General features: G+C 58.4%; 1 protein-coding gene across 3 annotated transcripts in view; it reads left to right on the top strand.

Annotated features, from left to right (window-relative positions):
- The window catches only part of CNIH3 (cornichon family AMPA receptor auxiliary protein 3), a 149749-nt gene extending 131743 nt beyond the window's left edge, over nt 1-18006 (top strand). For all 3 annotated transcript variants that reach the window (XM_036016166.1, XM_036016165.1, XM_028531321.2), the window contains 3 exons: nt 10052-10164; nt 13667-13810; nt 16186-18006. In XM_036016166.1, the coding sequence (XP_035872059.1) occupies nt 10052-10164; nt 13667-13810; nt 16186-16213 (285 nt within the window). In that variant the 3' untranslated portion in view covers nt 16214-18006. The remainder of the gene's footprint in view (nt 1-10051; nt 10165-13666; nt 13811-16185) is intronic.
- The last annotated feature ends 4260 nt before the right edge of the window (nt 18007-22266 follow it).

The following is a 22266-nucleotide window of genomic DNA, read 5'->3' as shown; positions in this document are numbered from 1 at the left end:
CGGATGCAGGGTGCCCCGTGTCTGCCTCCCCCTGCTTTACACGCTTGTCCCTCGGGTCCTTCTGTCCTGTCTCAGGGCCCCTCTCGGCCCCACTTTAAGGCTGAGCCTCCACGGGGTCCCTTGTTCAGGCTCCTTCCAACTCATCCGGAGCAGATCCAACCAGCTCCCTGCTTCTGGAGGACCTGGTCTCTCTCGTGGCTCTCCGCCGGCTCTCTCTCCTCGCCTTCAAACCCGGCCACTCTTCCTCGTTCTGCACAATTCCTTGGGCCTCCGGAGCCCTGCGTGTCACCGACCCACACATGGCTCCCTCCAGATGTTGCAGAGTCTGGAGTCCGAGACACTCCTCACCTGCACTTCCTCGCTCCCGCTCGTCCCGGAGTCCCTCGCCTTGTGGCAGCTGCTCCTTTCGTTCCACCGGGATGGATATCTTGAAGGTCGCCGATGACACCCCGAATCCAGCAGGTCGACTTCTTTAGTCTCACCTCCCTCGGCCTTTCTGGAGTGTGACACCCTTGTCACCTCCTTCTTTTTGGCCCCGTGGCATGGCATCGTCTCTGTCTCCTTGGACTCCTCTTCCCTCGCACCCCAAACACGGGGCCTTCTTCGTGTTCTGCCCTTGACCTTGCTTTCTTCTTGTTCTCTAGTCAGAGCTGCCATCAGCCGCCTGCGGGTCCTACATGGTGGGCTCGAGTGTAAGAGTCCGCTTTCCCCTGAACGCCTCCCCTGTAGCACTGGAGCTTGTATCGTCACTCAGCTCCCCACGCCCCCCAAACCGATACCTTCTCTCCTTCCCTCTCTGCCTCGAATTCCAGGAACGCGAGTTAAACCATCCCTGAGCATCTTCACCTGGTCCTGCCTCTTGTACCTCCAGCTCAGCGCTGGGGTTAGGGTGGGCATGAATCACACTTCTCCACGCTGCATCTTTGGGGTTGAACCAGTGGAGAACAGACACAAGGGTCTAGACGAGGATTGATAAAACAGAGCCGTACCCAGCCAGCCTCGTGGAAGGGCGTGGCAGGACCGTCACCTTCTAGTGAAGGAGAGAGTGACAGCGACGGTGCCTCGGAGGGACGGGCTTTGGATGCGGACCGCGCAAACCTGCCCCGTGGTTGCAGGAATGCAGGGGGAGGCGGGGGAACTGTGGGGCTTAGGGGCGGGCTGGTCCCTGAGCAGCAGAGCCTCGGCCACAGCCTTCGTCCCTACACCGCGCAGCCTGTGGGAAGTCCTCGTTCTGGGTTTGAGCAGGATCACAGCGGGGGGGGGGGGGGGGGACTGAAGGGCTCAGAGCTCTCCCTCCACTCAACCTGCCTCGTTGTTGCTTTACCACCCGCTTTTTCAATGCACCCGTCTTGGTCCCCTGCGAACCTGTCTTCCACGTCACCCGGGCTGGGCACCGCATCCATGGACCCTGCTCCGAAGTGCTTCATGAGTCGGGACCCTCGCCCCTAAGCCCCCTCCGCAGGAGCTCACGCTCTCATTTCTCTCGCCTGCACTGCTGGAGCAGCTTCCCTGGGGGCCCCGACTCCTCGCCCCCCCCCCCCCAGCCTTAGGTCTGTTCCCTGCCCCTCGTCCCCGATCCGTCCCGCACATCATGGTTGGAATGGTCTTAGCAAACCGCGGCCACATACAGCTTCCTTCCAAAGCCTCCTGTGGCTCCCCGTTTTGGAGAGTGAGTAGCCAATACTTAGCATTGCTTCTCAGGCCCCCTGTGATGTCCTGCCCTGTCTCTGCCTCCCTGAGATCTACTTTCTGTCAAGCACTCGCTCACCAAACACTTCCTGAGTACCTACTACATGCTAGGGATTGTGCAAGTACTATAAATAGAGGTATAAAAGACTCAAATGGCGTCTCTTCCACCAGCCTTCTAGAATCCACCAAACAGGAAATAACCTGCCTTCTGTTTCACCGGGGGTTTTTTCCCGTATGTTCTTCCTGCACAGCGATGTCTTGCCTGCACGTCTGATCCTGTGCCTGGCCGCAGTCTACCTGCGGCCCAAACTACATCTTCCACCTCGCGTTCCCTGTGCCGTCTCTGCAGTCCCCGCACTTTTGAGGCGCCCTGCCTGCGATTGGTTACAAAACTGCATTCTCGCCCAACTAGAAAATGGAACAAACCCAGAGAGAAGTGTTCTGAAACACAAATAAATGAAGCACGATCCTAGGTGTTACTAAATATAGCTGTCCAGAGACAAACACGTCACGATTAATCAGCACAACCCATTTGTGAACCACGTTCGGTCTGTGTTTCAATACAGCAGTCCATAAAAACATGACAGGCTGTTTCTCCATCTTCCTCTTATCATCCCTCCTGCAACCAACTTGGGTTTTTACCGGTTCACTCTGAAGAACAGAGGTGTCCTTGTTGGTTTCTCTAGAGCCGGCTGCCGGCCCTTGCCATCATGACTCTGCCAAATCTGTTCTGCTAACACTGCTGTGCACACCACTCCTGAGCTCAGAGGCCTTTGCTGGCTCCTGTTGAGTCCCAACTCCTTCACTAAACCTTGGAGACCCTCCCCAGGCCGGCTCCTCCCCAGCCAGGCCACGCCCCCTCCATTTGGGTGTTGCATCTTCCCTGGCCTGTACCCGCTATTTCAGGTAGCGCATCCGAGTCCGACGCTACAGCATTCAAAATACAGATCCCTGGGCCCCACCCGCTGGACATTCTAAACTGGAGCTTGGAAATCTGCATTTTTACAGAGCTCTACCCAAGGATCCAACAGTTCGGAGAGCCAGGAACTTTTGTGACCTCGCCATCACATGATGGATCCCAGCAGGCCTTGTGTTGGGAAGATTCATGTATCTTTCTCTCTGATCTCTCCTTCTGAGCTTTTCCTGAGGGCAGGGCTGTGTCATGAGGTCATCTCACCTTTGGATCACCTGGCAGGGTATCTCTCACAGTAAGAGGATGTACCACTCCGCACGTGTTTGTTGAATGAATGAGTGATTGAATGCATGCGTGGATGAGGGACTTCTTTGAAGGGGTGAGACATGGATGGGAGAAGGAATTGCAATGTAACCAGGAATCGAGAGCAAATTCAAGTGGAGAAGGCAGCGTTTAATTTCAACACTCTGCAAAATGCAGGTGATAATCAGAACTCTGGGAGGTCACTTTGAAATCTGTTTGCTTCCAGGGTCCAAACATTTCTCACAGATTGAATCGTTGCTGGTTTGGAGAACATGCTCATCTTTATAACAGTTTCCAATGTGTACCTTATTATCTGGTTGTTTCATTTCTGTCCTTCCGGTGATCAACTGGGTGTTTTTAAAATAGAACGTTTCAGCTCTTCCTAGCACCAGGTCCTCGGGTTGCTCTGGCAACCACCTTGAAAACTCCAGGAAGCTTCCTCCTAAGTTTCCAAACTTCTTGGATTTTCCAGCTGCCACACTGTTTTTTAACGATGTCCTGACGGAGAGGCTAACATGAAATGATCTCTATTAATTAACTAAATCTCCTGAAACACTTTCAAAGGTCCCCAGCATTCCTGGCGTCACTGTTGTCACATAGCCCCTTCCTGGGGGCATCGAATCCCGAATCTTCAGGGAATTCCTTCAGCCACCTGTTAACCAGGCACCCAGCATGCCCTGCCCAGGCAACCACCCTCTGCAGTCTGGCACTTGATTTAAAACGTAATCACTGCACCTGCGGCTTCCAGAACGTGTCTCTGTTAGTAAAAAAGAATTTAAAAATATTTTTCAATTCATGTTGATGTGTCTCTGGTCCTATCGAAAAGTCAAAAGAAGAAACACACATGAGACTTCCAAGACGTTGGCGTGGCTTTCACGGTCATGGCCAAGTCTGAGCAGCTCCAAGCAGCCCTGCAGCCGTCACAGCTCCGGCCTGGCTTTGGTCAGCGTGCCTCGCCCACGAGGATGTGATCTTGAACATCGGGGGTTTGCTTTCATAAGCCCACACTCAGTAGCCCTGGCTGAGTCAGGAGGGGCCCTATGACCTCGGGTGGGCTGTGCTGACTTCCCTGGCCTTCAGCTTCCTGCTCTGCAGAATGATTAGAAAAACACCAGCCTCAGAGGTTGCTGTCGGGAATGAACGAGATGAGGCAGTAAAGCACTTCGCAGTGGTTGGGGGTGGATAAACATGAATTATCATCATCATCATCATCATCATCAACGAACACACACGCACACAGGCCTGTTTCATTGGAGGAAGGCACAAGAGCCTGCACCATTGTCTACCCCGTGTGAAATCTGTTTATTGGTTCCTGGGCCTGCCTGGGTTTGCCCCTGTCGCAATGAATTTTTCATCGGCCTGCAACCCGGCATTAACGCCATGTGTCTTCTCGGCAGCCTCTGCAAGGCCCGTCTCCCCGAAGTTAAAACGGCCTCCGGAAACCAGCTTCGGAGTCGCAGCCAACAAGGCGTCAGACGCCCCTGTCTTTCAGTCAAACATGCAAACATTGCCAGAGTTTTCTATCGGAAGAGTTGCCCCAAAGCATGTCATATTTATACTCACCGAGAATCCCCTCACTGAGACCGTTTCAATGGCCCGAGGGGAGTGCGGAAGGGAACAGGGCGTCCATGGTGATAACCCCGGCCCGTCCCCTCTGCTCCCTGCGCTGCCCTGTGGAAGGAGGCTGTGGTCTGAGGCCTGGCTGGTGTCTCCCGCACCCTCGCTGTGCGCGGGGTAAGGTCGCGTGAGTTCTGGCCGGTCCCGGGCTCGGGTACGCACGAGGCCCTGTTGAACGAGTGGGTGGAAAGAATGAGCTGGCCCACACTGAGGTTCCAGGGGGACTGAGTAACCGGCACATCCAAGCTGAGAAGAACCGCAGGGACGTGCCGGTCAAGTGCCTCTTCTCACAGACAACAGTTAGTGCTTATGGAGTGTTACTGAGTGCCAGACGCTATTTTAAAGTCTTCATGCTCATTAACTCATTTAACACTCGTGAAAGTCCTATGAAGTAGATACTAGTATTATTCCCATTTCATAGGTGATGAAACTGAGCCCCCTGAAGTGAAATCACTTACTCAGTTCTGCATCTTAGTAGATCTTGGGCCCAAACCTCTTATTCCTTAATCTAACACTCTCTTCACTAAGACACCGCCACTCAAGCCCTTACCGGGAGCAAAAGCTACCACATTATTTTGTCTTTTCTTCCCAGGGTGAATTTGCTTCATCAAACTCTTGATAAAGCTCGGCACATTCCCACCGACTTCAGAGCAATGCTGGCGAGGGCTCGCATCGGACCGCCCCCAGGGGGCAGCCGGGTCCCCAGCTCCGTTCACCGGTCTCTCTTTGCGCTCAGGGCTCAGCCAAGTGCCTGCCTCCCTGTGCGCGTACCAGGGGGCGTGCTATCAGAATCATTGATGGTGACAGTGACAGTTTGCTCTGCCTTCCCAAGTGCCAGGACCTGTTCTCTGACACAGTCGCCCCAACCACCCTCTTTTGCTTGTTTTGAGCAAAATTTCTCCAACCTGCTGAATGTAATAAGTAATTAACACCACTTAATAGCTGTTAAGTAGAATAATCATTTTTTTTTTTAATCCTGGAAAAGGCTGCCCTTTCGAAGCTGATGGTGCAGCCTGAGACCCAGGCTGCTGCCAGACTCGCTGCGCTAAGGGAGGGTGGGGGGGGGGGGCAATGCACTAGACCCTGACCTTGAAAACAGCAGCTTCCTGTTACACAAACACTGGGGCACCAGGGACCTCACATGGAAACGCCCCCAAGGGGGCAGGGCAGTGGATGAGGAAGGTGCGGCCTCAGGAATTTCGGACCCTCTTCTCCCAACAAGAGTTGGAGTTCCTTCCCTCTGGGGGGGAGGGGGGATGGGGGAGGGAGGGCATAGGCGGGGCCTGCCGGAGAGGGGAGGGCAGGCTGGCAGCCGGGCCAGCATTCACTGGTGACCCTGATCCAGGCTGGTCCTACGTGGACACTTCCTGCCACGTGCTCAGGCTGTCGTCACGAATAAAGGCAGGAGATGACTTACTTCTGCTCTCGGCCCACTTCCTGCCACGTGGTTTTCCCCGGTCAGATGAAGCCGTCACGACAATTCCCTGGAAGGCCCCCCCAAGGTTTAAGAAGAGGATGCCGCAAAGGATTCGGGTTTCCGTGTCATTTCCTCGGAAGATCTGGAAGTGACATCTGTCGGGGACATAAAGATGACTCTCAGACACCCCGATGGAGATGATGCCCCGGGCCTCGACATCCCATCTCTCTCCTCCTCCCCGAAAATCCCAGCTTCCTCGAAATCCCAACTCAGAGGCGACTGTCCTTGGAGGATTCCTCCCTCATTTCTCCTCCCTCAGAGTGAGGGTGTCCCTCTCCTTCCTTCCCACGTCCCGTGGCTGGCGGGCGGCTTCTGTGTCGCCCCCATTTTGCTGCGCTGAGGCATCCGAGATACATACGCTCTTTCTCGTTGCGGGGGGGGCCCCCCTCCCCCGCCACACGGCCCTGCCCCCACCACCTCTTCGCTTCCGACGATAAGTAAGTGCCTGCTGAGTGGGGGCCTCGTCAGCGCTCGGAGCCCGCTAACCCTCACCCCTCCACCCTTCTCACCTCGAGAACACTCCCTTCTGCTCCTGTCTCTCCGCTCAGATAATCTGAACTCGCGCCTAGTCACTCCCTCTATTCTGAGCAGGATTCCTACGCCCGCACCCCTGCTTAAAGGGAAGAAAAGGAGTGGGTAGCTAGCTGGCTGCCGGTGCGAAGACGCCTCTGGATCTCCGCAGTTGTGGGAGAATTCGGTCCTTTGAAGCAGGCGGCAGGTTTTGAGAGAGAGCTTTTATTCTCACCTCCTCCCCAGGGGGCAATTTGACAGTGAGTGAGGAAACCAGGCAGAGAGGCTTTTGAGATTCAAGTGTGCCTTGAAGTCGCATGAAAACAGTGATGAAAGCCAGGCTGGGAGGTGTGACGATGGGGCAGGACCAGAACCCGTGACGTGTCCTAAAAGGAACCAGTCCCTTCCCAGGAAGGTCCATGGAGACGGAGGAAGGCCAGAGAGAGGGAAAAGGGGCTCGTGACGGGGGAGGCGCAGAGGTCCCTGCCAAGGACCGGCAGAAGACGGCGCAGCTGCAGGCTGCTGTGGGCTCCTGAGACAGAGGAGGAGCTGGAGACACCGAAGGTGCCAAGGCCGACCCTCCAAGAGCAGAGACGGCCGTCCCAGGCCACACGCATCCTCCCGGCAGAGTTGGAAGAGGCCGGGCAGCGGGGGGAATCTCTGAGCTTGGCTGGCATGCTCCGGGAACTTTACGTGACATCTGACCTCTGTCTCGCATCAGAGTGCAGCGGGCGGTGGGAGGAGGGCATGTTGTCATCTTGCGCTCGTGACAAGTGCCCGCCCTTCAGCTCGTGGCAGTGGCACCCTAAGGCTCCAGCACTGGAGTGAGAGGGCTGGTCCTCGCAGGAGGGGAATAAAGCCAATGCTTACTCAGCCCTTGGCCCTTGTCAGGGCTGACTTCAGGGTCGGCGATGGTGGACAAGCGGCCCTTGCCGCAGACCCATCGGGCGGTGACCACCACCGCTGTCTGCTTTGGCCCTCAGTTTCCCCTCCTGCAGTGCTGACCTCCGGCTCGCTCACAGGGTCAGGTCTACTCGTCCTTTCAAACGTCCCTCGATTTCGCTTGATCGGAGAACCTCCCGTGAGCCCCCAGTTGGAGTGAATCTCGGTCCTTTCAGAAAGCCTGCCACACCTGTGCCGAGACCACCGACTGCACATTCGTAACGCTCGCAGGCAGAGCACGGACGGCCCGGGGATTCGGTGGGCTGCAGCCTGAGTGAGGCAGTTCCTGCTCGTTGTGCGAAGGCAGGAGACTGGGCCCCTCACAGCCCCTCCCACCCAACAAACCGGGGCTTTCCGGGCCCAGGGGGCGACTCTAGGGGGGTCAGCGCTGCACTCAGGGCTTCTGAGGTTTGCCTGGTGGGTTCCGGGGCGGTCTTTATGTCACAGATAAGCCCAGGGTTGGGAGGGGACCTCTAGATCAGCTGTCCCCACCAATGGATAAGCACTGTCCCCGCTTGGTGGTCATCCGGCCCCTGCCGGGGCATGCCCAGTGCTCGTGGAAGGAAGGTCTGGATGTGGGTGGTGGGGGGGGGGTTAAGGGCGAGGAACACCAGTGACTGTCTCCCATTGATTACTCATCCTGTGTCTGACGAGACAGGTGAAATTAGGCCGTGGTAAGAAATAGCTCTCCGACCCCGGTAGCTTAAAATAGCCCAAGTGTCTTGCTCACTCACGCTCCACGCCCGTCACCGGTCACCCTGGGGCCTCTCGCCTTCACTTGTGGTTTCAGGATGACGGGGCACCCAGCACCCTACATGCTCTCTGCCCTGTCGGCGGGGAGAAGGAGAGAGATGCCGGAGCGCTCTGCACTGGCGAGGAGGTGCCCCAGCCTCCTCTGCACGTCAGTCCGGCACCCAGCCCTTCAGCCCCACCCCCATCCCCCGCAAGGACAGGGAGCCTAGGAAGGGGGTCTCCCTGCACTCCCAAAGGCAGAGTGTGAGGACAGCAAACCAGTGTGTGTGCGTGAGAAGGGCCCCATCGCTCCCCAAAGTCTCCCCGGGTGAAGTGGAGGAGTCGCGCCTGCTTGTGGGGATCCTGTTGGGTGACCGTGAGAGGCAGTTGGGAGAAGCCACCCAGAGATGGGGACGCATTCTCCAGCCTTCCCCGCCCCCACCCAGCAGGCGGGCCTCATGAAGCAGTTTTCCTCTGCACGGTGACAGTGATGAATCCACCTGCTCTGGAGGCTGCAGCTTCCACTATAAATCAAGCCCCAAGGTGGGAGGCGTGGTGGTGATAAACAGAGGGACCAGGAATCCAGGCTGCGACCGGTCAGAGATTCGTCACCGCAGTTGGAGACGGGGAGGGGGCCTCCACTGGCGATTCAGGCCTAGGGTGGGGGTCTGTAACCCCATCAATCATCTCCCCCGGAGAGGCTGAACTGATGACTTAAAAAAAAAAGGAGAGGTGCACAGCAGAGGTCACAGCCACCGCCTGTGGAGCGGCCCGCGTGTGCTGAGAGCCGGGAGGAGGGTGGTGACCCCACAGTGGGTCGGGCGTGCACAGCCCCCAGGAGAGGGTCGGAAAGCATGCTGTGCAGCTCCGTTGCAGGGTAGGGAGGGGGCGGGTAGGCAGAGCTTCCATTAGAAAGTGGCATTGACGTGGGTCTTGAAGGATGGTTAGAGCGATTTTGCTAGAAGACCAAAGCCTTTGTGATGGTCCAAGCGATACATAGGCACTGTCACACACTCACACTCACTCTCACACACACACACTCTCCTGTGGGACCAGGGATGATGGTGCATCTGCACCCCCATCTCAGAGCATCCTGTCTGCTCGTCTGGGGACCACGTTTCTCCTTTGCAGTCACCTCGATTTCCCTTACAACTCTGTTGCCTGCTAAGATGTAACAACCCCTGGGAGAGGGTCACAGTCATGTTAAGCTCTTTTTACCCGATTTACCGCTGTGTGCGTGGATTGGGGGTGGGGAGCCTCGTCTTCCCGCGGGTCCCCTCCCACCACGTGACCCTTCTCAGGCTGGGCCGCGCCCTCCCTCCAGAGGGAACTTCCCTCTGCTGTGACCACAGCGTGTTCTTCCCCGTGGGTCCTCCTGATCCAGCCTCCGTCAAGCAACATGCTCCTTCTCCATTTTCCCCAGCCCTCCTACGTTCGAAGTAAACACACGTATTTGCTTTCCGTCTGTGAGTTTCTGTGGGACGATGCCCAGGGGCCAGGAAGACAGGAGTGGGGTGGTCGCAGAATCACCGGAAACCCACAAGGGTCGCTCGGGCCAGACCTCACAGGGACGGCAGGGCCTCTTCTGGTTCTCCCAGGGGCCACCCCCGGGGGCCCCCAGACACACGGGCCCTATTCTGGGAAGTGGGGTGCCGAGGGCCTCTGCCCGTTCAGGTCTCAGGTCGGGCATGGAGCAGCGCTGGGACCAGAGACAGGACAGCTTCCCACAGCTGCAGCCCAGCTGATGGGCGGGGACCCTGCTGCCGCAGGGACGGGCGGGCCGTGTCCCCAGCAGGCCGATGCCGGGGGCAGACGCCGGCTGCCCGCCCCTCTCTCTAACCCGGTCCTGGCTGTCCGCCCCTCTTCAGCTGGTGCTGCCGGAGTACTCCATCCACACGCTCTTCTGCGTCATGTTCCTGTGCGCCCAGGAGTGGCTCACCCTGGGGCTCAACGTGCCCCTGCTCTTCTACCACTTCTGGAGGTGAGTCTGCCCGGGCCCGTCTGTCCCTCCCCTCCCCGCACGGGCGGCCTGCCCCCCCCCCCCAAGACAACGTCCCCCAAACGGCCCAGCCCGCCCCCGCCCCCGGGGGCCTTCCCCTCGCCTCTTCCTGTGGGAGAACCTTTGTCTAGCGCCTTCCCCCGCAGCAGCTCTCGGGCAGCCAATCCCACAGGGGGCGGCCCCATGTAGGCCCCGCCCACCACAGGCCCCGCCCACCACAGCCTCCGCCCTGCAGGTCGGCGTTAAAAGCAGCTACAGCGCAATTCACAATGGCCACAAGCAGAAACACCCCAAGTGTGCGCCAACAGGCAGATGGGTAAACAAAACGTGGCATGTCCTTACAATGGGACGCCACTTGGCAACAAGAATCGGTGAAGGGCTGGTGCACACCACAACGTGAATGAGCCTGGGAAACATTCCAGTGAGCGAAGCCACTCACAAAAGGCCGTTTATATGAAATGTAACACAGAATACGCACCTCTACAGAGACAGACCGAGGGCCGGTGGCTGCCTGGGGCTGGCAGGGAGGGGGGCTGGGGGGCTGCTAAGGGGGCAGGGCTTGTTTGCAGGACGAGGAAAATGTGCTGAGACTCAGTACTGGTGGTGGTCGCACAACTCTCTGAAGGTGCTAAAAACCACTGCATCGTGCGATTTAAGAAACGTGAATGTTTTGGTATGTGAATTGTACCTTAACTAACTAAACAAACAAACAAACAAACACCTCCCAGACGGGCTGGGCTTTCTGGGACCATCCTGATGTTCAGGATTCTGTTCCTGCAGGGACCTGGCACCAGGTCACCTGCTTTGGGCTTCAGGGAAAACACGGTCACCACAGGACGTGCGGGGCAGGAAGGGGGTGCAGAAGTAGTCAAGGAGGCACCTGGGCCGATACCTTAACTGCCCTTCACCCCTTGCTCCCAGAACCATGACCCCCCCAAACACCTCATCCTTGCCATCCACCATAAACCTAGTCTGCATTTAGTCACACCCCAAGTGTCCACTCCTTCGTTCGGGAGACGTGGGCGCACCTGCCACAGGCCAGACATCGTGGGGGGTCTGAGATGAATGTGAGATGGGGCTTCTGCCCTCAAGGAATAGGGCCCCAGCAGCGGAGGGAAACATTGTACCCTGAACAGGTTGTAAGGAACACACACGGGGGTGTAGAGAAATGAACGTTCAAGTTCGGCTGCGAGGGGGACACTGCGGGTTCTGGACACGCGTGTTCCGGGTGGAGGGACCCGCCTCTGCAGAGGCGCGGAGGTCAGAGAGCGCCCGGTGCACCCGGGGAGGAGCCGTTGTTCGGGGTGTCGGGGCCTGACTGCCTTGCTGGAGGGGGGTGAGCAGAGATGGTGGCAGACAGCGGGGGCCAGGTGTGGGGGTCTGAAGCCGTTGGCCGGGGAGGTCAGAGTCATTCATTCTGGGGGGAGTGGCTGGCCCTCGGAAGCTTTTGAGGAGGGAAGCGGCATTCCCCGGCCTGGCTGCTGGGGGAAGGGGTGGATGGAGGTGAAGGTTTTTATGTTTTGTTTTTTAGATTTTATTTATTTATTTTTAGAGAGGGAAGAGAGAGAGATAGAGAAAGAGAGAGAGAGAAACATCAATGTGCGGTTGCTGGGGGCCGTGGCCTGCAACCCAGGCATGTGCCCTGACTGGGAATCGAACCTGCGATACTTTGGTTCGCAGCCTGAGCTCAATCCACTGAGCTGCGCCAGCCAGGGAGGATGAGGTTTTGAGGACATGATCCAGTGAGGTCAGGATGAAACTCCTGGTGAGGAGCTCCTGCAGACTCGAGCCGGCAGGGGACGTTGGAGTGGGAGAGGAGAGGATTCTCAGAGGGACACAGGTGGCGGCCGATAGCTGGGGGCAGGAGGTGCGGCAGAGGGAGGCTCTGAGCTGGGCGGGTGATGCCGCCGCTGGCCGGAGCGGAGAGAAGAGGTCACAGGTCTGGGCGGGGAGGAAAATGCTTCGGTTACACAAGAGGGTCCTGCTCGAAGCGCAGGGGGTCCGAAGCCCGAGCTCTGAGAGACGTCTGCCAGGACCGCTGTGGGCTGCCACGTGCTGCGTACCCACCCACTCAGGAACTTTCCACACCGTCCTCACCCAGTGGCCTTCTCTGTTTTACACCTGGGGACACGGAAGTCGCTGTGCCTGGAGTTGCTTAGCTAGGACACGGCAGGGCCAGGGGTCAGGCTCTGGGTGGCAGTACAGGTCCTTGAACTGCAGAACTGCAGGACTTTTATTCAGTGCCTGTTCTTTGTGGACAGTTTGCCTCCGTCTCCTCTTATTATCGTCACAATAGGCCTTCAGAGTGGGCAGTGTCACCCCCATTTTACAGAAGGGTAAATTGAGGCTCAGAGAGGAAGGTCAGCCTGGTGGCCAGTGAGTGGCAGAGCCCTGGCACCCCTGCCTCCACCGAATGAGGTCACCTGGGCTCAAGGCCACAGCAACAGCGAACAGGCTTTGAAATCTCCCCCCGGGAAGAGGAGAGGCAAGGGACCTGGGTGCGGGGACATGGTCTGGCAGATGCCATTGGGTCTGGCTTGTGACTTCCTGCGGGCACAGTGGCAATGGCAGGTCCTGCCAGTGCCGTCCGGTGACAGGGAAGGAGGGGGAGCCATTCATTTGCGCCCTGGCCGCCTGATTCCCTTACCGGACTGACGGAGAAACAGCCTCCGCGCGACCTCAGCCGCACGTGGGTCCTCGGGAGGGGCTGCGGCTGAGGCCGGGGCCTGTCAGTCAGAGGAGATACCCGGGGGCGGCCCTCGCCTCCTGCCCAGCCACGCCCTCAGCCTGAGAGTCCCTCTGGCGCATGAGCAGGGCCAGCCCACACCCTGCCGACGTCAGAGGCCCACAGCCTGCCGCCCCCTCCTCTGTCCTGCCTTCCACACACTGTTCTTTGGCTCTCCCAGCGTCCCCCGGGGCTGCCCTCTCCCCACGGTGGCCAGTGTCCTTTTTGCTGTTCCGGGCCCTTCTGTCGCTCAGGCGGGAATAGAATGCCCCTCCCGGGGTATTCAGGATTTCCAAAGGGGGTCTGGGTAGAGCACAAGGTCTAATCCACCGTGGTTGTTGACAAAGGGGGCGTGGAGGCGGTGACCTGCAGCCCGACGTCCGGCCACACCTCCGCCTGTCCTGACGGCCACGTGGACACACGGCCTGGACCCCTTGTCCATACCCAAGCGGAAAGGGGGCCTTTCCGGGTGCCTTCCAGGTGGCACCAGAGAGGGAACCAGGGGACACATTTCCCCTCTGTCGGAGCAGCATGGGGTGTGGCCGAAATCGCCACGGTGCCCGGGACCGGAGCAGCTGGAGAGTCACTAGAACCTGCCAGACGGCAGGGCCGGGGCTGTGGTTCAGGCAGAGGGCTGACATCTGCCTAGCAGAGCTTCTAGGAGGGGGGCGGGCCGGCGGCGGGAGGGCTCGGCCCCCAGGACCGCAGACGTCCCTTCTGAGCCCCGAGCGAGCGGTGACGCCGGCGTCTTCCCCGCAGGTACTTCCACTGTCCGGCGGACAGCTCCGAGCTGGCCTACGACCCGCCGGTGGTCATGAACGCGGACACCCTGAGCTACTGTCAGAAGGAGGCCTGGTGCAAGCTGGCCTTCTACCTCCTGTCCTTCTTCTACTACCTGTACTGGTGAGTGCGCACCCTCCGGCGGGGTGACTCCTGCGGGAAGTGGGGTGGGGTGGGGGTGGGCTTGGGCTGGCCCCCTGGTCTGGGGGAGGGGGCCTGGGACCCTGCGGGATAGGAAGCCAGCTGTGTGACTCGGGTGGGCAGCGAGGGCTCCTGTGTGAGGCAGCGAGGGACCAAGGTCCTGCAGGAGGCCTTGCCCGCTGACCTGCGTGCGCATCCTCAGGGCCCTCAGCCGAAACACGTCCCACACCAGGTGCATCCTTGGAGAGGGCGGGCCCACTGCCCACAGGGCGCAGACCCCAGCAGCGTGGCGTGCTGGCGTGCGGAGCATGGCGTGCTCCGACGTGCAAGGAGCCCGAGGGCCCCCGAAGCCTCTCCGGAGGTTTCTAAGGTGCCAGCAGGTCCCCCCGCCAAGTCCTCTGACCCCAAGGCTGACCTCGCTGGCCACTAGAGCTTGCTCTGCCTGGCTCCTGTCTCGGGAAACCTGCAGAGAGAAGCCCCAGTCCTCTTGGCGTCCCCACTCCTGGGTGGACAAGGAGGATCAGTTTGTTCCCTGCATGCGTGCGCATGACCTCTCTCTTTGAGCCCTGCAGACTGTCCCCTGCTGTAGAGGCACAGACTGAGTGGCCTGTGCCCAGAGCCAGCCAGACTGGGACTCCCCCTGGCTCCTGCCCCGTTAGGCTGGGGTCCACCGGAGCCCAGGCGGGGACGAGGCCGGTCGAGCTGCCCCGTGTCAGTGTTGCTGCAGCAACTGCTGAGCCCGAGGCGTCGTGGGGAGAAGGCACAGGCGCTCACAGACAACAGAGCCGCTGTCTGTGCCGGGCGGTGGGGCGGGCGGGGGGCCGTGGGGACACTGGGGGTGCGTGTTCTGTGACTGACGGTGTCCAGGCGCCCCGTCGGACTGTCTGCCCCTCAGTTCTGTTTGGCGGCTGCTTCACGAGACATTTGTGAATGACTTTGCATCGGAAACAGAACTGGAGACAACTGCTCCTGGGCCTCCCGGGACCCTGGGTGGCTGCCAGGCTTCCTCCTCCTGCCGCGGGGGCTCTTCGAGGCTCATCGAAGGCCTCGCTTCTCCTGCTTCGGGAGCTCCCAGCCCCTCCGATCCCGAGCTGATGGGAAGCACAGGCCTGTCAGCCTGGGCCACTGTCTTCGAGAGGGAAGGGGACCCACGGGTGCAGAGCTGTGTCTGAGCTGGGCAGAGGGTAGAGACTCCAGTGACAGCAGCTGGAACTCTGTCCGTGCGGGAAGGAGGTTCCTGAGGACCTCGGAGTGATTGAGGAGCGCGTCTGAGGTCTCAGCGGACCGCTCTCTGTCCGGCCCCCGGAGCGTGGGCTCTTCCCGCCACACTGCACCACCCCTCCTCAGGTGGCCCCGTGGGTCGGGACGGGTGTGCAGGCTGCACAGGGTGGGGACTAGCTATTGCTAATGCTAGTACCAATGCTAATACGCACACGAGCATACTTACACGGATACTAGCGGGTTAGTCCAGTGTGGACTCTGCCCACTCGACAGAAAGATCTCTTCCAGTCGGGAGTCCGAGCAGGCTGACTGTGTCTGCCTAAAGTGGCACCACCCTCCTGCCCAGTCTTATGGTTTCCTTGATGGTGGAGACTGATTCTGTTTTACTCACCTCTGTGTCTGCAGTGCCTGGCACATAGTAGTTGCTCGCTAAACCCTCCGTATTGCTATGGGGTGGCTGTGCACACTCCTCAAGGGGAGAACGGGGGCCGCACACTCACCGCTGTCTCCCAGCACTGGGGGCAGGCAGGAGGCGTGCCATCGGCAGGCGCTCAGATGTGGGGCTTCAGCCAGCAGGAGAGCTCGCCGGGTGGGGCTTTGCGGCTGGGCAGGGTTGGAAGTGAACCATTTCGGGGTTTTTCCTTTGGTTTTCTTTCCTGGATTATCCTTCTTTCTCTCTCCCGTGTGAAAAGTGCTGTTTTTCTTTCTGCCAAATCAATGAAGTGTGCATTTTGTACAAAACGCTCCTTGGTCTTGCAGAGTTCGCCTGCCCTGGCGTACCCCCCGGCCCGAGCTGGGAGCTGCCGTGCAGGGCCGTCCTGGGAGCTCGGGGCGGCCAGCGGGGTAAAGACGCCACCGCAGCCGCCCTGCTCCCACCCCCGGGCCTGCCTGCCCTGGGGAGAGAGGACCAACACCCGTAATAATCAGCCCGATGAGAGCAATGATAGCCACTCGGAGCATCACATCTTTTATCCAAGAGACATAATATGCTCCTCCAACAAATGTTCAGTCCAAGGAGATGCTCTAGCGACAGGAAGGACAAGAGGCTGGCTCTTGGCGGGTGCCTCTTTTGAGGGTCAGTCTGGGTCCTCCACGGCCCCCACTAATGCCTCTCTCCCCCTTCTTTCTGCATCCAGCATGATCTACACTTTAGTGAGCTCTTAAAGGCCGCACACGTCATCAGAGACGGGACGGCAGAGAGCCGCGGCTGAGAAGTCACATCTGCTGGCGACTGGAGAAGGGACCGGAGTGGGGATGTGTGAGAAGGAGACCCGGCCGACACCCACTGACCCAGAACCGGGACAGGCAGCCGCCGGAGGCGGGGCCGCGCCAACCATGTACCCCAGTCTTCAGCGCTCACACCACACTCGGGTGGCGGACCCCTGCTGCGCAGCGGGGCCCTCCTGAGCAAGAATTTGTGCTTCCTGGACCCACTCCATCAAACAACTCCCTGCAAGTTCACTCGGGTTTCCTGGACCGTGGGGGCGGGGGCTGGAAGTCTGGGAGGTGCCTGCTGAGGGAGGGAAAGGCCCAGAGTCAAGGCTGAGTTGGGGGACCCGCTGTAGGCCTCCCGAACGGACGCTGTGTGCAGCCCCAGGCTCTGGCGTTGCTTCCAGGCCATGTCCACACCCTTCACCTCTGGGGAGGGCCTGGGGGGGTGCTGGCCGCTGCCTTCAGCTGTGACCAGCCTTGAGCTTGAGGGGTGTCTGTGCTCCACCCTGCTTTGTGAGAGCCCAGCTCAGCGCCGTCTGGAGCTGGGTGTGGCGCACTGTGTTGGTAATGAGTGACACCCGCGTCCCAGACGCGGGGCTGGGGGGCCGGGGAGGAGGCATCCTAGAAAGAAAAAGATTTTTAAAACCATTTCCTACATGTTCAAGGTGTTACCCCCCGAGGCCATCATGGGTCACGGAACACGCACACCGCTGTCACCGCCAGTCCAAGGGTCCCCCGCAGCTCCGAGGCCGGGAGGTGCCGGAGCGGCTGCCCGGAGCCGGGGCGTTATGACACAACACAGCTGCAGCTCTGTCTCGTGGCGCTGCATCGTCCGTACTGTTCGGTTCCACGTGAGGACACTCCCTGACTTAGCATTTTCCCTGTGACGCTCTTTCCTCTGTGGGCGGGAGCCGCGCTAGGAGGTTGGACGTGTTGACAAGGCGGAGGTTTTCGCGATGCTGAGGTTGGGCACGGTGACCATCGACTTTCTCCCCGCAGCTGCCCTCCTTCCCTCCGTCCGACACTCCCGGGCTGTTCATGCGCGAGCCCCGCTCCCTTCCGAACCCCGTGGCTCAGGCTTCCAAACCGCGCTGTGGAGCGCACCCTGTGCCGTGTCTGTGAAGCGCAGCGGCAGCCGGGGCGCCCGCCTACCTGGCTGTCTCCTGTCAGCCTCCCTCCTGGCTGGGTGCGTCTCCATATGGTGGGTAAGCGGGTAGGTAGAAAAAGCAAAGTTTCCAAAAAGGCATTTTGCTTCTAAATATTCCACGGAAAACAAATTGCTGACGTGTGCTCGGAGGCCGAGGATAGAAAACAAGAGCCTTCAAGGGGGTGTTTCTGGAAGCAGGCTTCCCCATGGCCGGTCCCCTGGGTCCCGGCGGGGCAAGTGTGGGTGGGGCGGAACGTTACCCCTAGGGCTGGTTGGCCCCGCCTTTGACGCCACTCCTGGGAGGAGCCAATGCCTTCCTCATCCAGAGAAACGGCGCTGGCGTGCAGGCTGCGCACGGCCAGTCCGACCCCGTGGCCATCGGACAAATACAGCTGAATGGGATGGGGACGTGGCCCAGGTCCCTTCTCACCACGGAGCTATTTTGTTTGTTTTCATACTGGGTTGGCCCAAGAGTTCGTTTGGTTTTTTTCCATGAGGTGGCTCCGGTAACCCTTAGTTGTCTTTACCTTTATTCAAGACAAGTGCTTTGTTAGATCGCATTGTTGTGGCAGCTGTCACCTCAGCGTGCATTAAAAAACCCCCAGCAAAATTGGTGAATTTCTGTGCAACCATTTTAATATTGAAGATGGAAGAAAATATGCAACCTTTTTGGTATATTATGCTTTATTATTTCAAGAAAGATAAAAATGCAACTGAAATGCAAAAAAAAAAAAGATTTGTACATGGTATGGGGAAGGTGCCGTGACTGATCAAATGTGTCAGAAGTGGTTTGTGAAGTTTCGTGCTGGAGAATCCTCACTGGACGGTGCTCCACGGTTGGGTAGACCGGTTGAAGTTGTAACAATCAAATTGAGACATTGACTGAGAACAACAAATGTTATATACCCTGGGGGAAATAGACAACACACTCAAAACATCCAAATCAATAAAGTTATGGTGAAAATGAAAAACGTGCCTTTTATTTTATGGAAAAAAAACCCCCACATGTACTGTTTGGCCAACCCAACACTTTGCCTCCTTTCTGAGAGACCTAAAGTAGCTTATAACACAGCAGACACCACACAAAGACCGTTAACATGGCCATGGAAAGTCAAGCTTACAAAGAAGGAGGACACGGAGATATGCCAGCTTCCTGAGGTCCTCTGTTTATTGTGGCTGAGCATTCAATTAGCTATTTCTCTGAACAGTGAATAATAGCAGCCCGCATTTATGCAGTGCTTAGCGTTGCTGTCACACCTTCTCACGTGACCCTCCTCACCGTCCTATGAAGTGGATCCTGTTCCACCCCATCCTGAGGGTGCCGCCCTCAGACTTGCTTCATGGTAGGAGGTTCTTCTATACGGTGGTCCTTGGAACGCTTCAAATGCTGCCATTGCCTCAGGCAGTTCTTACGTTTTTGAAAGAGAAACATCAAATGTCTCCCTCCTGCAAGTTGTGCTGGGGGAAAGAATAACCCGAGTATTTTATTGGGAGTTTGAGCCAATTTTCAGTTCCTAGAGGAGCTAATCATGATAACAGAGTAAGAGTAACGGGTGCAGTGCCCCCCTGGCCCGGTGGCTCGGTTGGTTGGAGCCTCATCCCGTGCATCGAGAAGTTGCAGGTTTGATTCCCGGTCAGGGCACGTGCCTGGGTTGTGGGTTTGATTCCCGGTCGGGGCACGTGAGGGAGGGAACTGATGGATGTTTCTCACGTCTCTCTCTCTCTGTAAAATCGATCGGCATATCCTCGGGTGAGGATTTAGAAGGAGTAGAGGGCACAGTGGGTGGGGCCCCTGTGCTGTGCCGGGCGCTGAGCTGGCCCTTATACCATGATCTCACCCAGCCCTGGCAACGAGCCTGCAAAATAGGATAGTCTCACCCCCACTTTACAGATGAGGAAGCCAGGGAGGCTCAGGGCAGGTGCGTCTGCCCTCGGCAACCCCGCCAGACGTAAGCTCAGGGTGACAAGTCGGTGGTCCATCATTCTAACGGTAGCCATAAATTGATGTGCTGGGCATTACACTATACATTTCACGTGTTTTTGTCTGACCCTCCTACCAAGACCACAGGTCAGTCCTGTCTCTTTTCTGGCGGAGGAAACCCTGTGAAGGTGAGTCCCGTGCAGGGACCCACGGCCAGTCAGGGGTGAGACTCACACCCAGAGCCGCCGCCGCCCTCACCATTTCATCCGCCAGAGATCTGGTCTCTCGCTGCTTATCGCTTGGACATGTCCAAGGGGAGGAAGGCGGGCGAGGCAGGTGCCATGGCCCCGCGGATGCCTCGCACAGGGAAGGGCACCCTTGGGTGACCGAGGCTCTCCCTGCCAAGCTGGAGTCTGGGCGTCAAGCAGAGGGTTTCTCAGGGGCCCAGACAGCTCGGGGTTGGCGACCTGGCTCCTTTCCCTCGGGGAGGCCAGAGTGCAGGCCTGGCGTGGTTGTGCCCGGACCGTCACAGCAGGACGCGGGGGGCGTCGCCGAAGCTTCCTTCTCGCTTGGCCCAGTGCAGGGAGCAGTGGCACTGCTGCCTGGCGGTTAGAGAGATGAGAGGACACCAAGTTTGCCGAGAGCTCAGAAGAGGGCCCCGCCCACGACCCCGCCCACGGCCCTGCCTATGGCCCCGCCCACGGCGAGCACTACCTAACTCCTCGTCGGGGTGAGTGGTCCTCACCACCCTCACGGCGCCCTGTGCCCATCCAGGGCAAGGTCCCCTGAAGGGAGGGACATCCCCGGGCCATGTGGGGAAGCAGGGGAAGGTCCCTGGGCCCAGCTGCCTTCCTGATACCGTGTTCCCCGAGTGGAGGTCGGGCTGGGACCCGAGACCTTTCAGCGCCGCGCCCTTGAGCCTGTAACGGCGACCCCTGCTGTCGAATGCTAGCCGTGCGCTGGGCACTGAGCGCAGCGTACAACACGCATGTTTTCTTCCAGTGCCCGCAACGTCACTGTGAGTAGGAACTATGAGTGCCCCCAATTTACAGCCGAAACCCTAAAGCTCACAGAGGTTAAACAAGTGAGCCGAGGTCACGGTTACTAGCGAGTAACTAGTCACTCCGGGCCTTGACCGCTGGTGTGTTCCGGAAAGGGTGGGACAGCACGGGGGGGGGGGGGGGGGGCGAAGGGAGGAGCCCAGGGGAGGAGGAGCTGCGGGCGCGGGGCGTCCCAGAAGCGTGGCCCTGCGCCCCTCCCGTGTTTCACAGCGCACACCTCCGTGTGAGCTTGTGATCACAAGGGTCTGCGCTGTGGGGTCTTGTGCCCCTTCACCTCTCTGAGGCTCCGCTTTCCCGGCTCCGAGATCGGCCGGGTGGTGATAGCTGCCCTTTGAGGGTGGCTGTGATGGAGTGACCGGTCTTGGTCCACCGCGCCCCGCTCCGCTTCCCCTCCCCCCTCCCTACGCAGAGTTAAAGCGAGGGTTGTATCGAATACAATGGTGAAGCGCTTCTCATAGTAACACACGGCAACGTTCAATGAATCCTAGCTTCTCTCCTTTCAACCCTGGGGGCAGACCGTCCCAGACAGGAGACACGGGTAATGGAGCTCAGCCCTCCTGAGAAAAATCTCCCCTCGACTTCCTATTTGTAGGCTTGGCACTGGCCCGACGCTGAATAAGGCTGTCACCGTTATGACAGTTCTGTTCTCCCACATGAGACAGGAACGCAGCCAGCCAAGTGCTTTGACAATTAACTGCACCACGCTGTGTCGTTGCACGGGTCCGTTGCATAACACTTTCTTTCTGGGACTGGGGCTGCTCCACTGCCAAACGTGCTCAGGCGCATGAAATCTAGACCTCGGGGCCGCCTCTCCCTGCCAGACACCCCGGGGCGGCCTCTGCTCCCCAGGCTCCGGCAGAAAGCTGCCGTCACTGTGGGTGTCTGCGGGCGGTTCTTCAGGATGCAACCGGGCCATCCTAGGGGAGGATGGGGACGTGTCTTAGCTTCGTGCTGGCTGGGAGCAGGGAGCAGCAACCCCCGTTCCCTGGAGCCCTGCCTGGGATGGAAGCACAGTCCTACCGCGGTCCTTGGCGGCTTCAGAACTCATCAAACCCTGCACGCGTCACATTTGGACAAGAAAAAAAAGGTTTCAGCCCTCGGGGCTCGCTCGGGACGGGTCGCCCTGGCTGGAGCTGGTATGAGGCACCACGGCGTCCCGCAAGAGAAAACGCTTCATCACCCACCATTTAAAAAATTCGTTGGGTACTTGTGGGTCTCGGCATTTGTCACCAGTTCTGGAACGAATGAACAACGCTCGCCGAGGTACCGCTGTGTTCCCCACGGCGGCGTCTGTAGCGGGAAAGGGTCTCTGTGTTAACACCGTGGTTTCAGTGTCATTGCTTCAGGTGACCCCGTGACAGATGCAGGATCCACACAATCACGAAATAGTATCTTCCGGGCTTGGCCCCGCCCCTCTATGATCATTTCTGCTCCTGTTACCCTCTGCCCAGAGAGCTCTGGATGCCCCAAGAGTATCTTCCTGTTCTGTGACCGTGACCTTGAGGACACCACGAGATGCCCACATCTTCTTCCCGCCCAGCTCGTGGTGCACTAGAGCTTTCGCCTACAGGCTTGCGAGAGCCAATTGTTAAAAATTTTAAGGGATTTTGCTGAACAGTTAAACGCAGCCATTGTTAAAACTGGTGATGCAAGCTTACAATTAAATTATGTTAAAAACAAAGGTAATATACAGTCAAAATTTATCACCTCCTAATTATTTTGCTGCCCTTTACTGTCATCTGTGTCCTTGAACTTATGTCTATTGTGTCTACGGTGGAAATACTATCTAACTGCCCCTACTGTGCATCTCCCTTATCTTTGTGTTCTGTGATGTCTCATTAGTAGCTTGAAACAGGCTACGGTGGGAATATTTACA

Source organism: Phyllostomus discolor, chromosome 15 (genome assembly GCF_004126475.2).
Source record: "Phyllostomus discolor isolate MPI-MPIP mPhyDis1 chromosome 15, mPhyDis1.pri.v3, whole genome shotgun sequence".
NCBI lineage: Eukaryota > Metazoa > Chordata > Mammalia > Chiroptera > Phyllostomidae > Phyllostomus > Phyllostomus discolor.
Note: the sequence above shows the minus strand (reverse complement) of the source record. Positions and strands in the feature narration are given on the sequence as shown.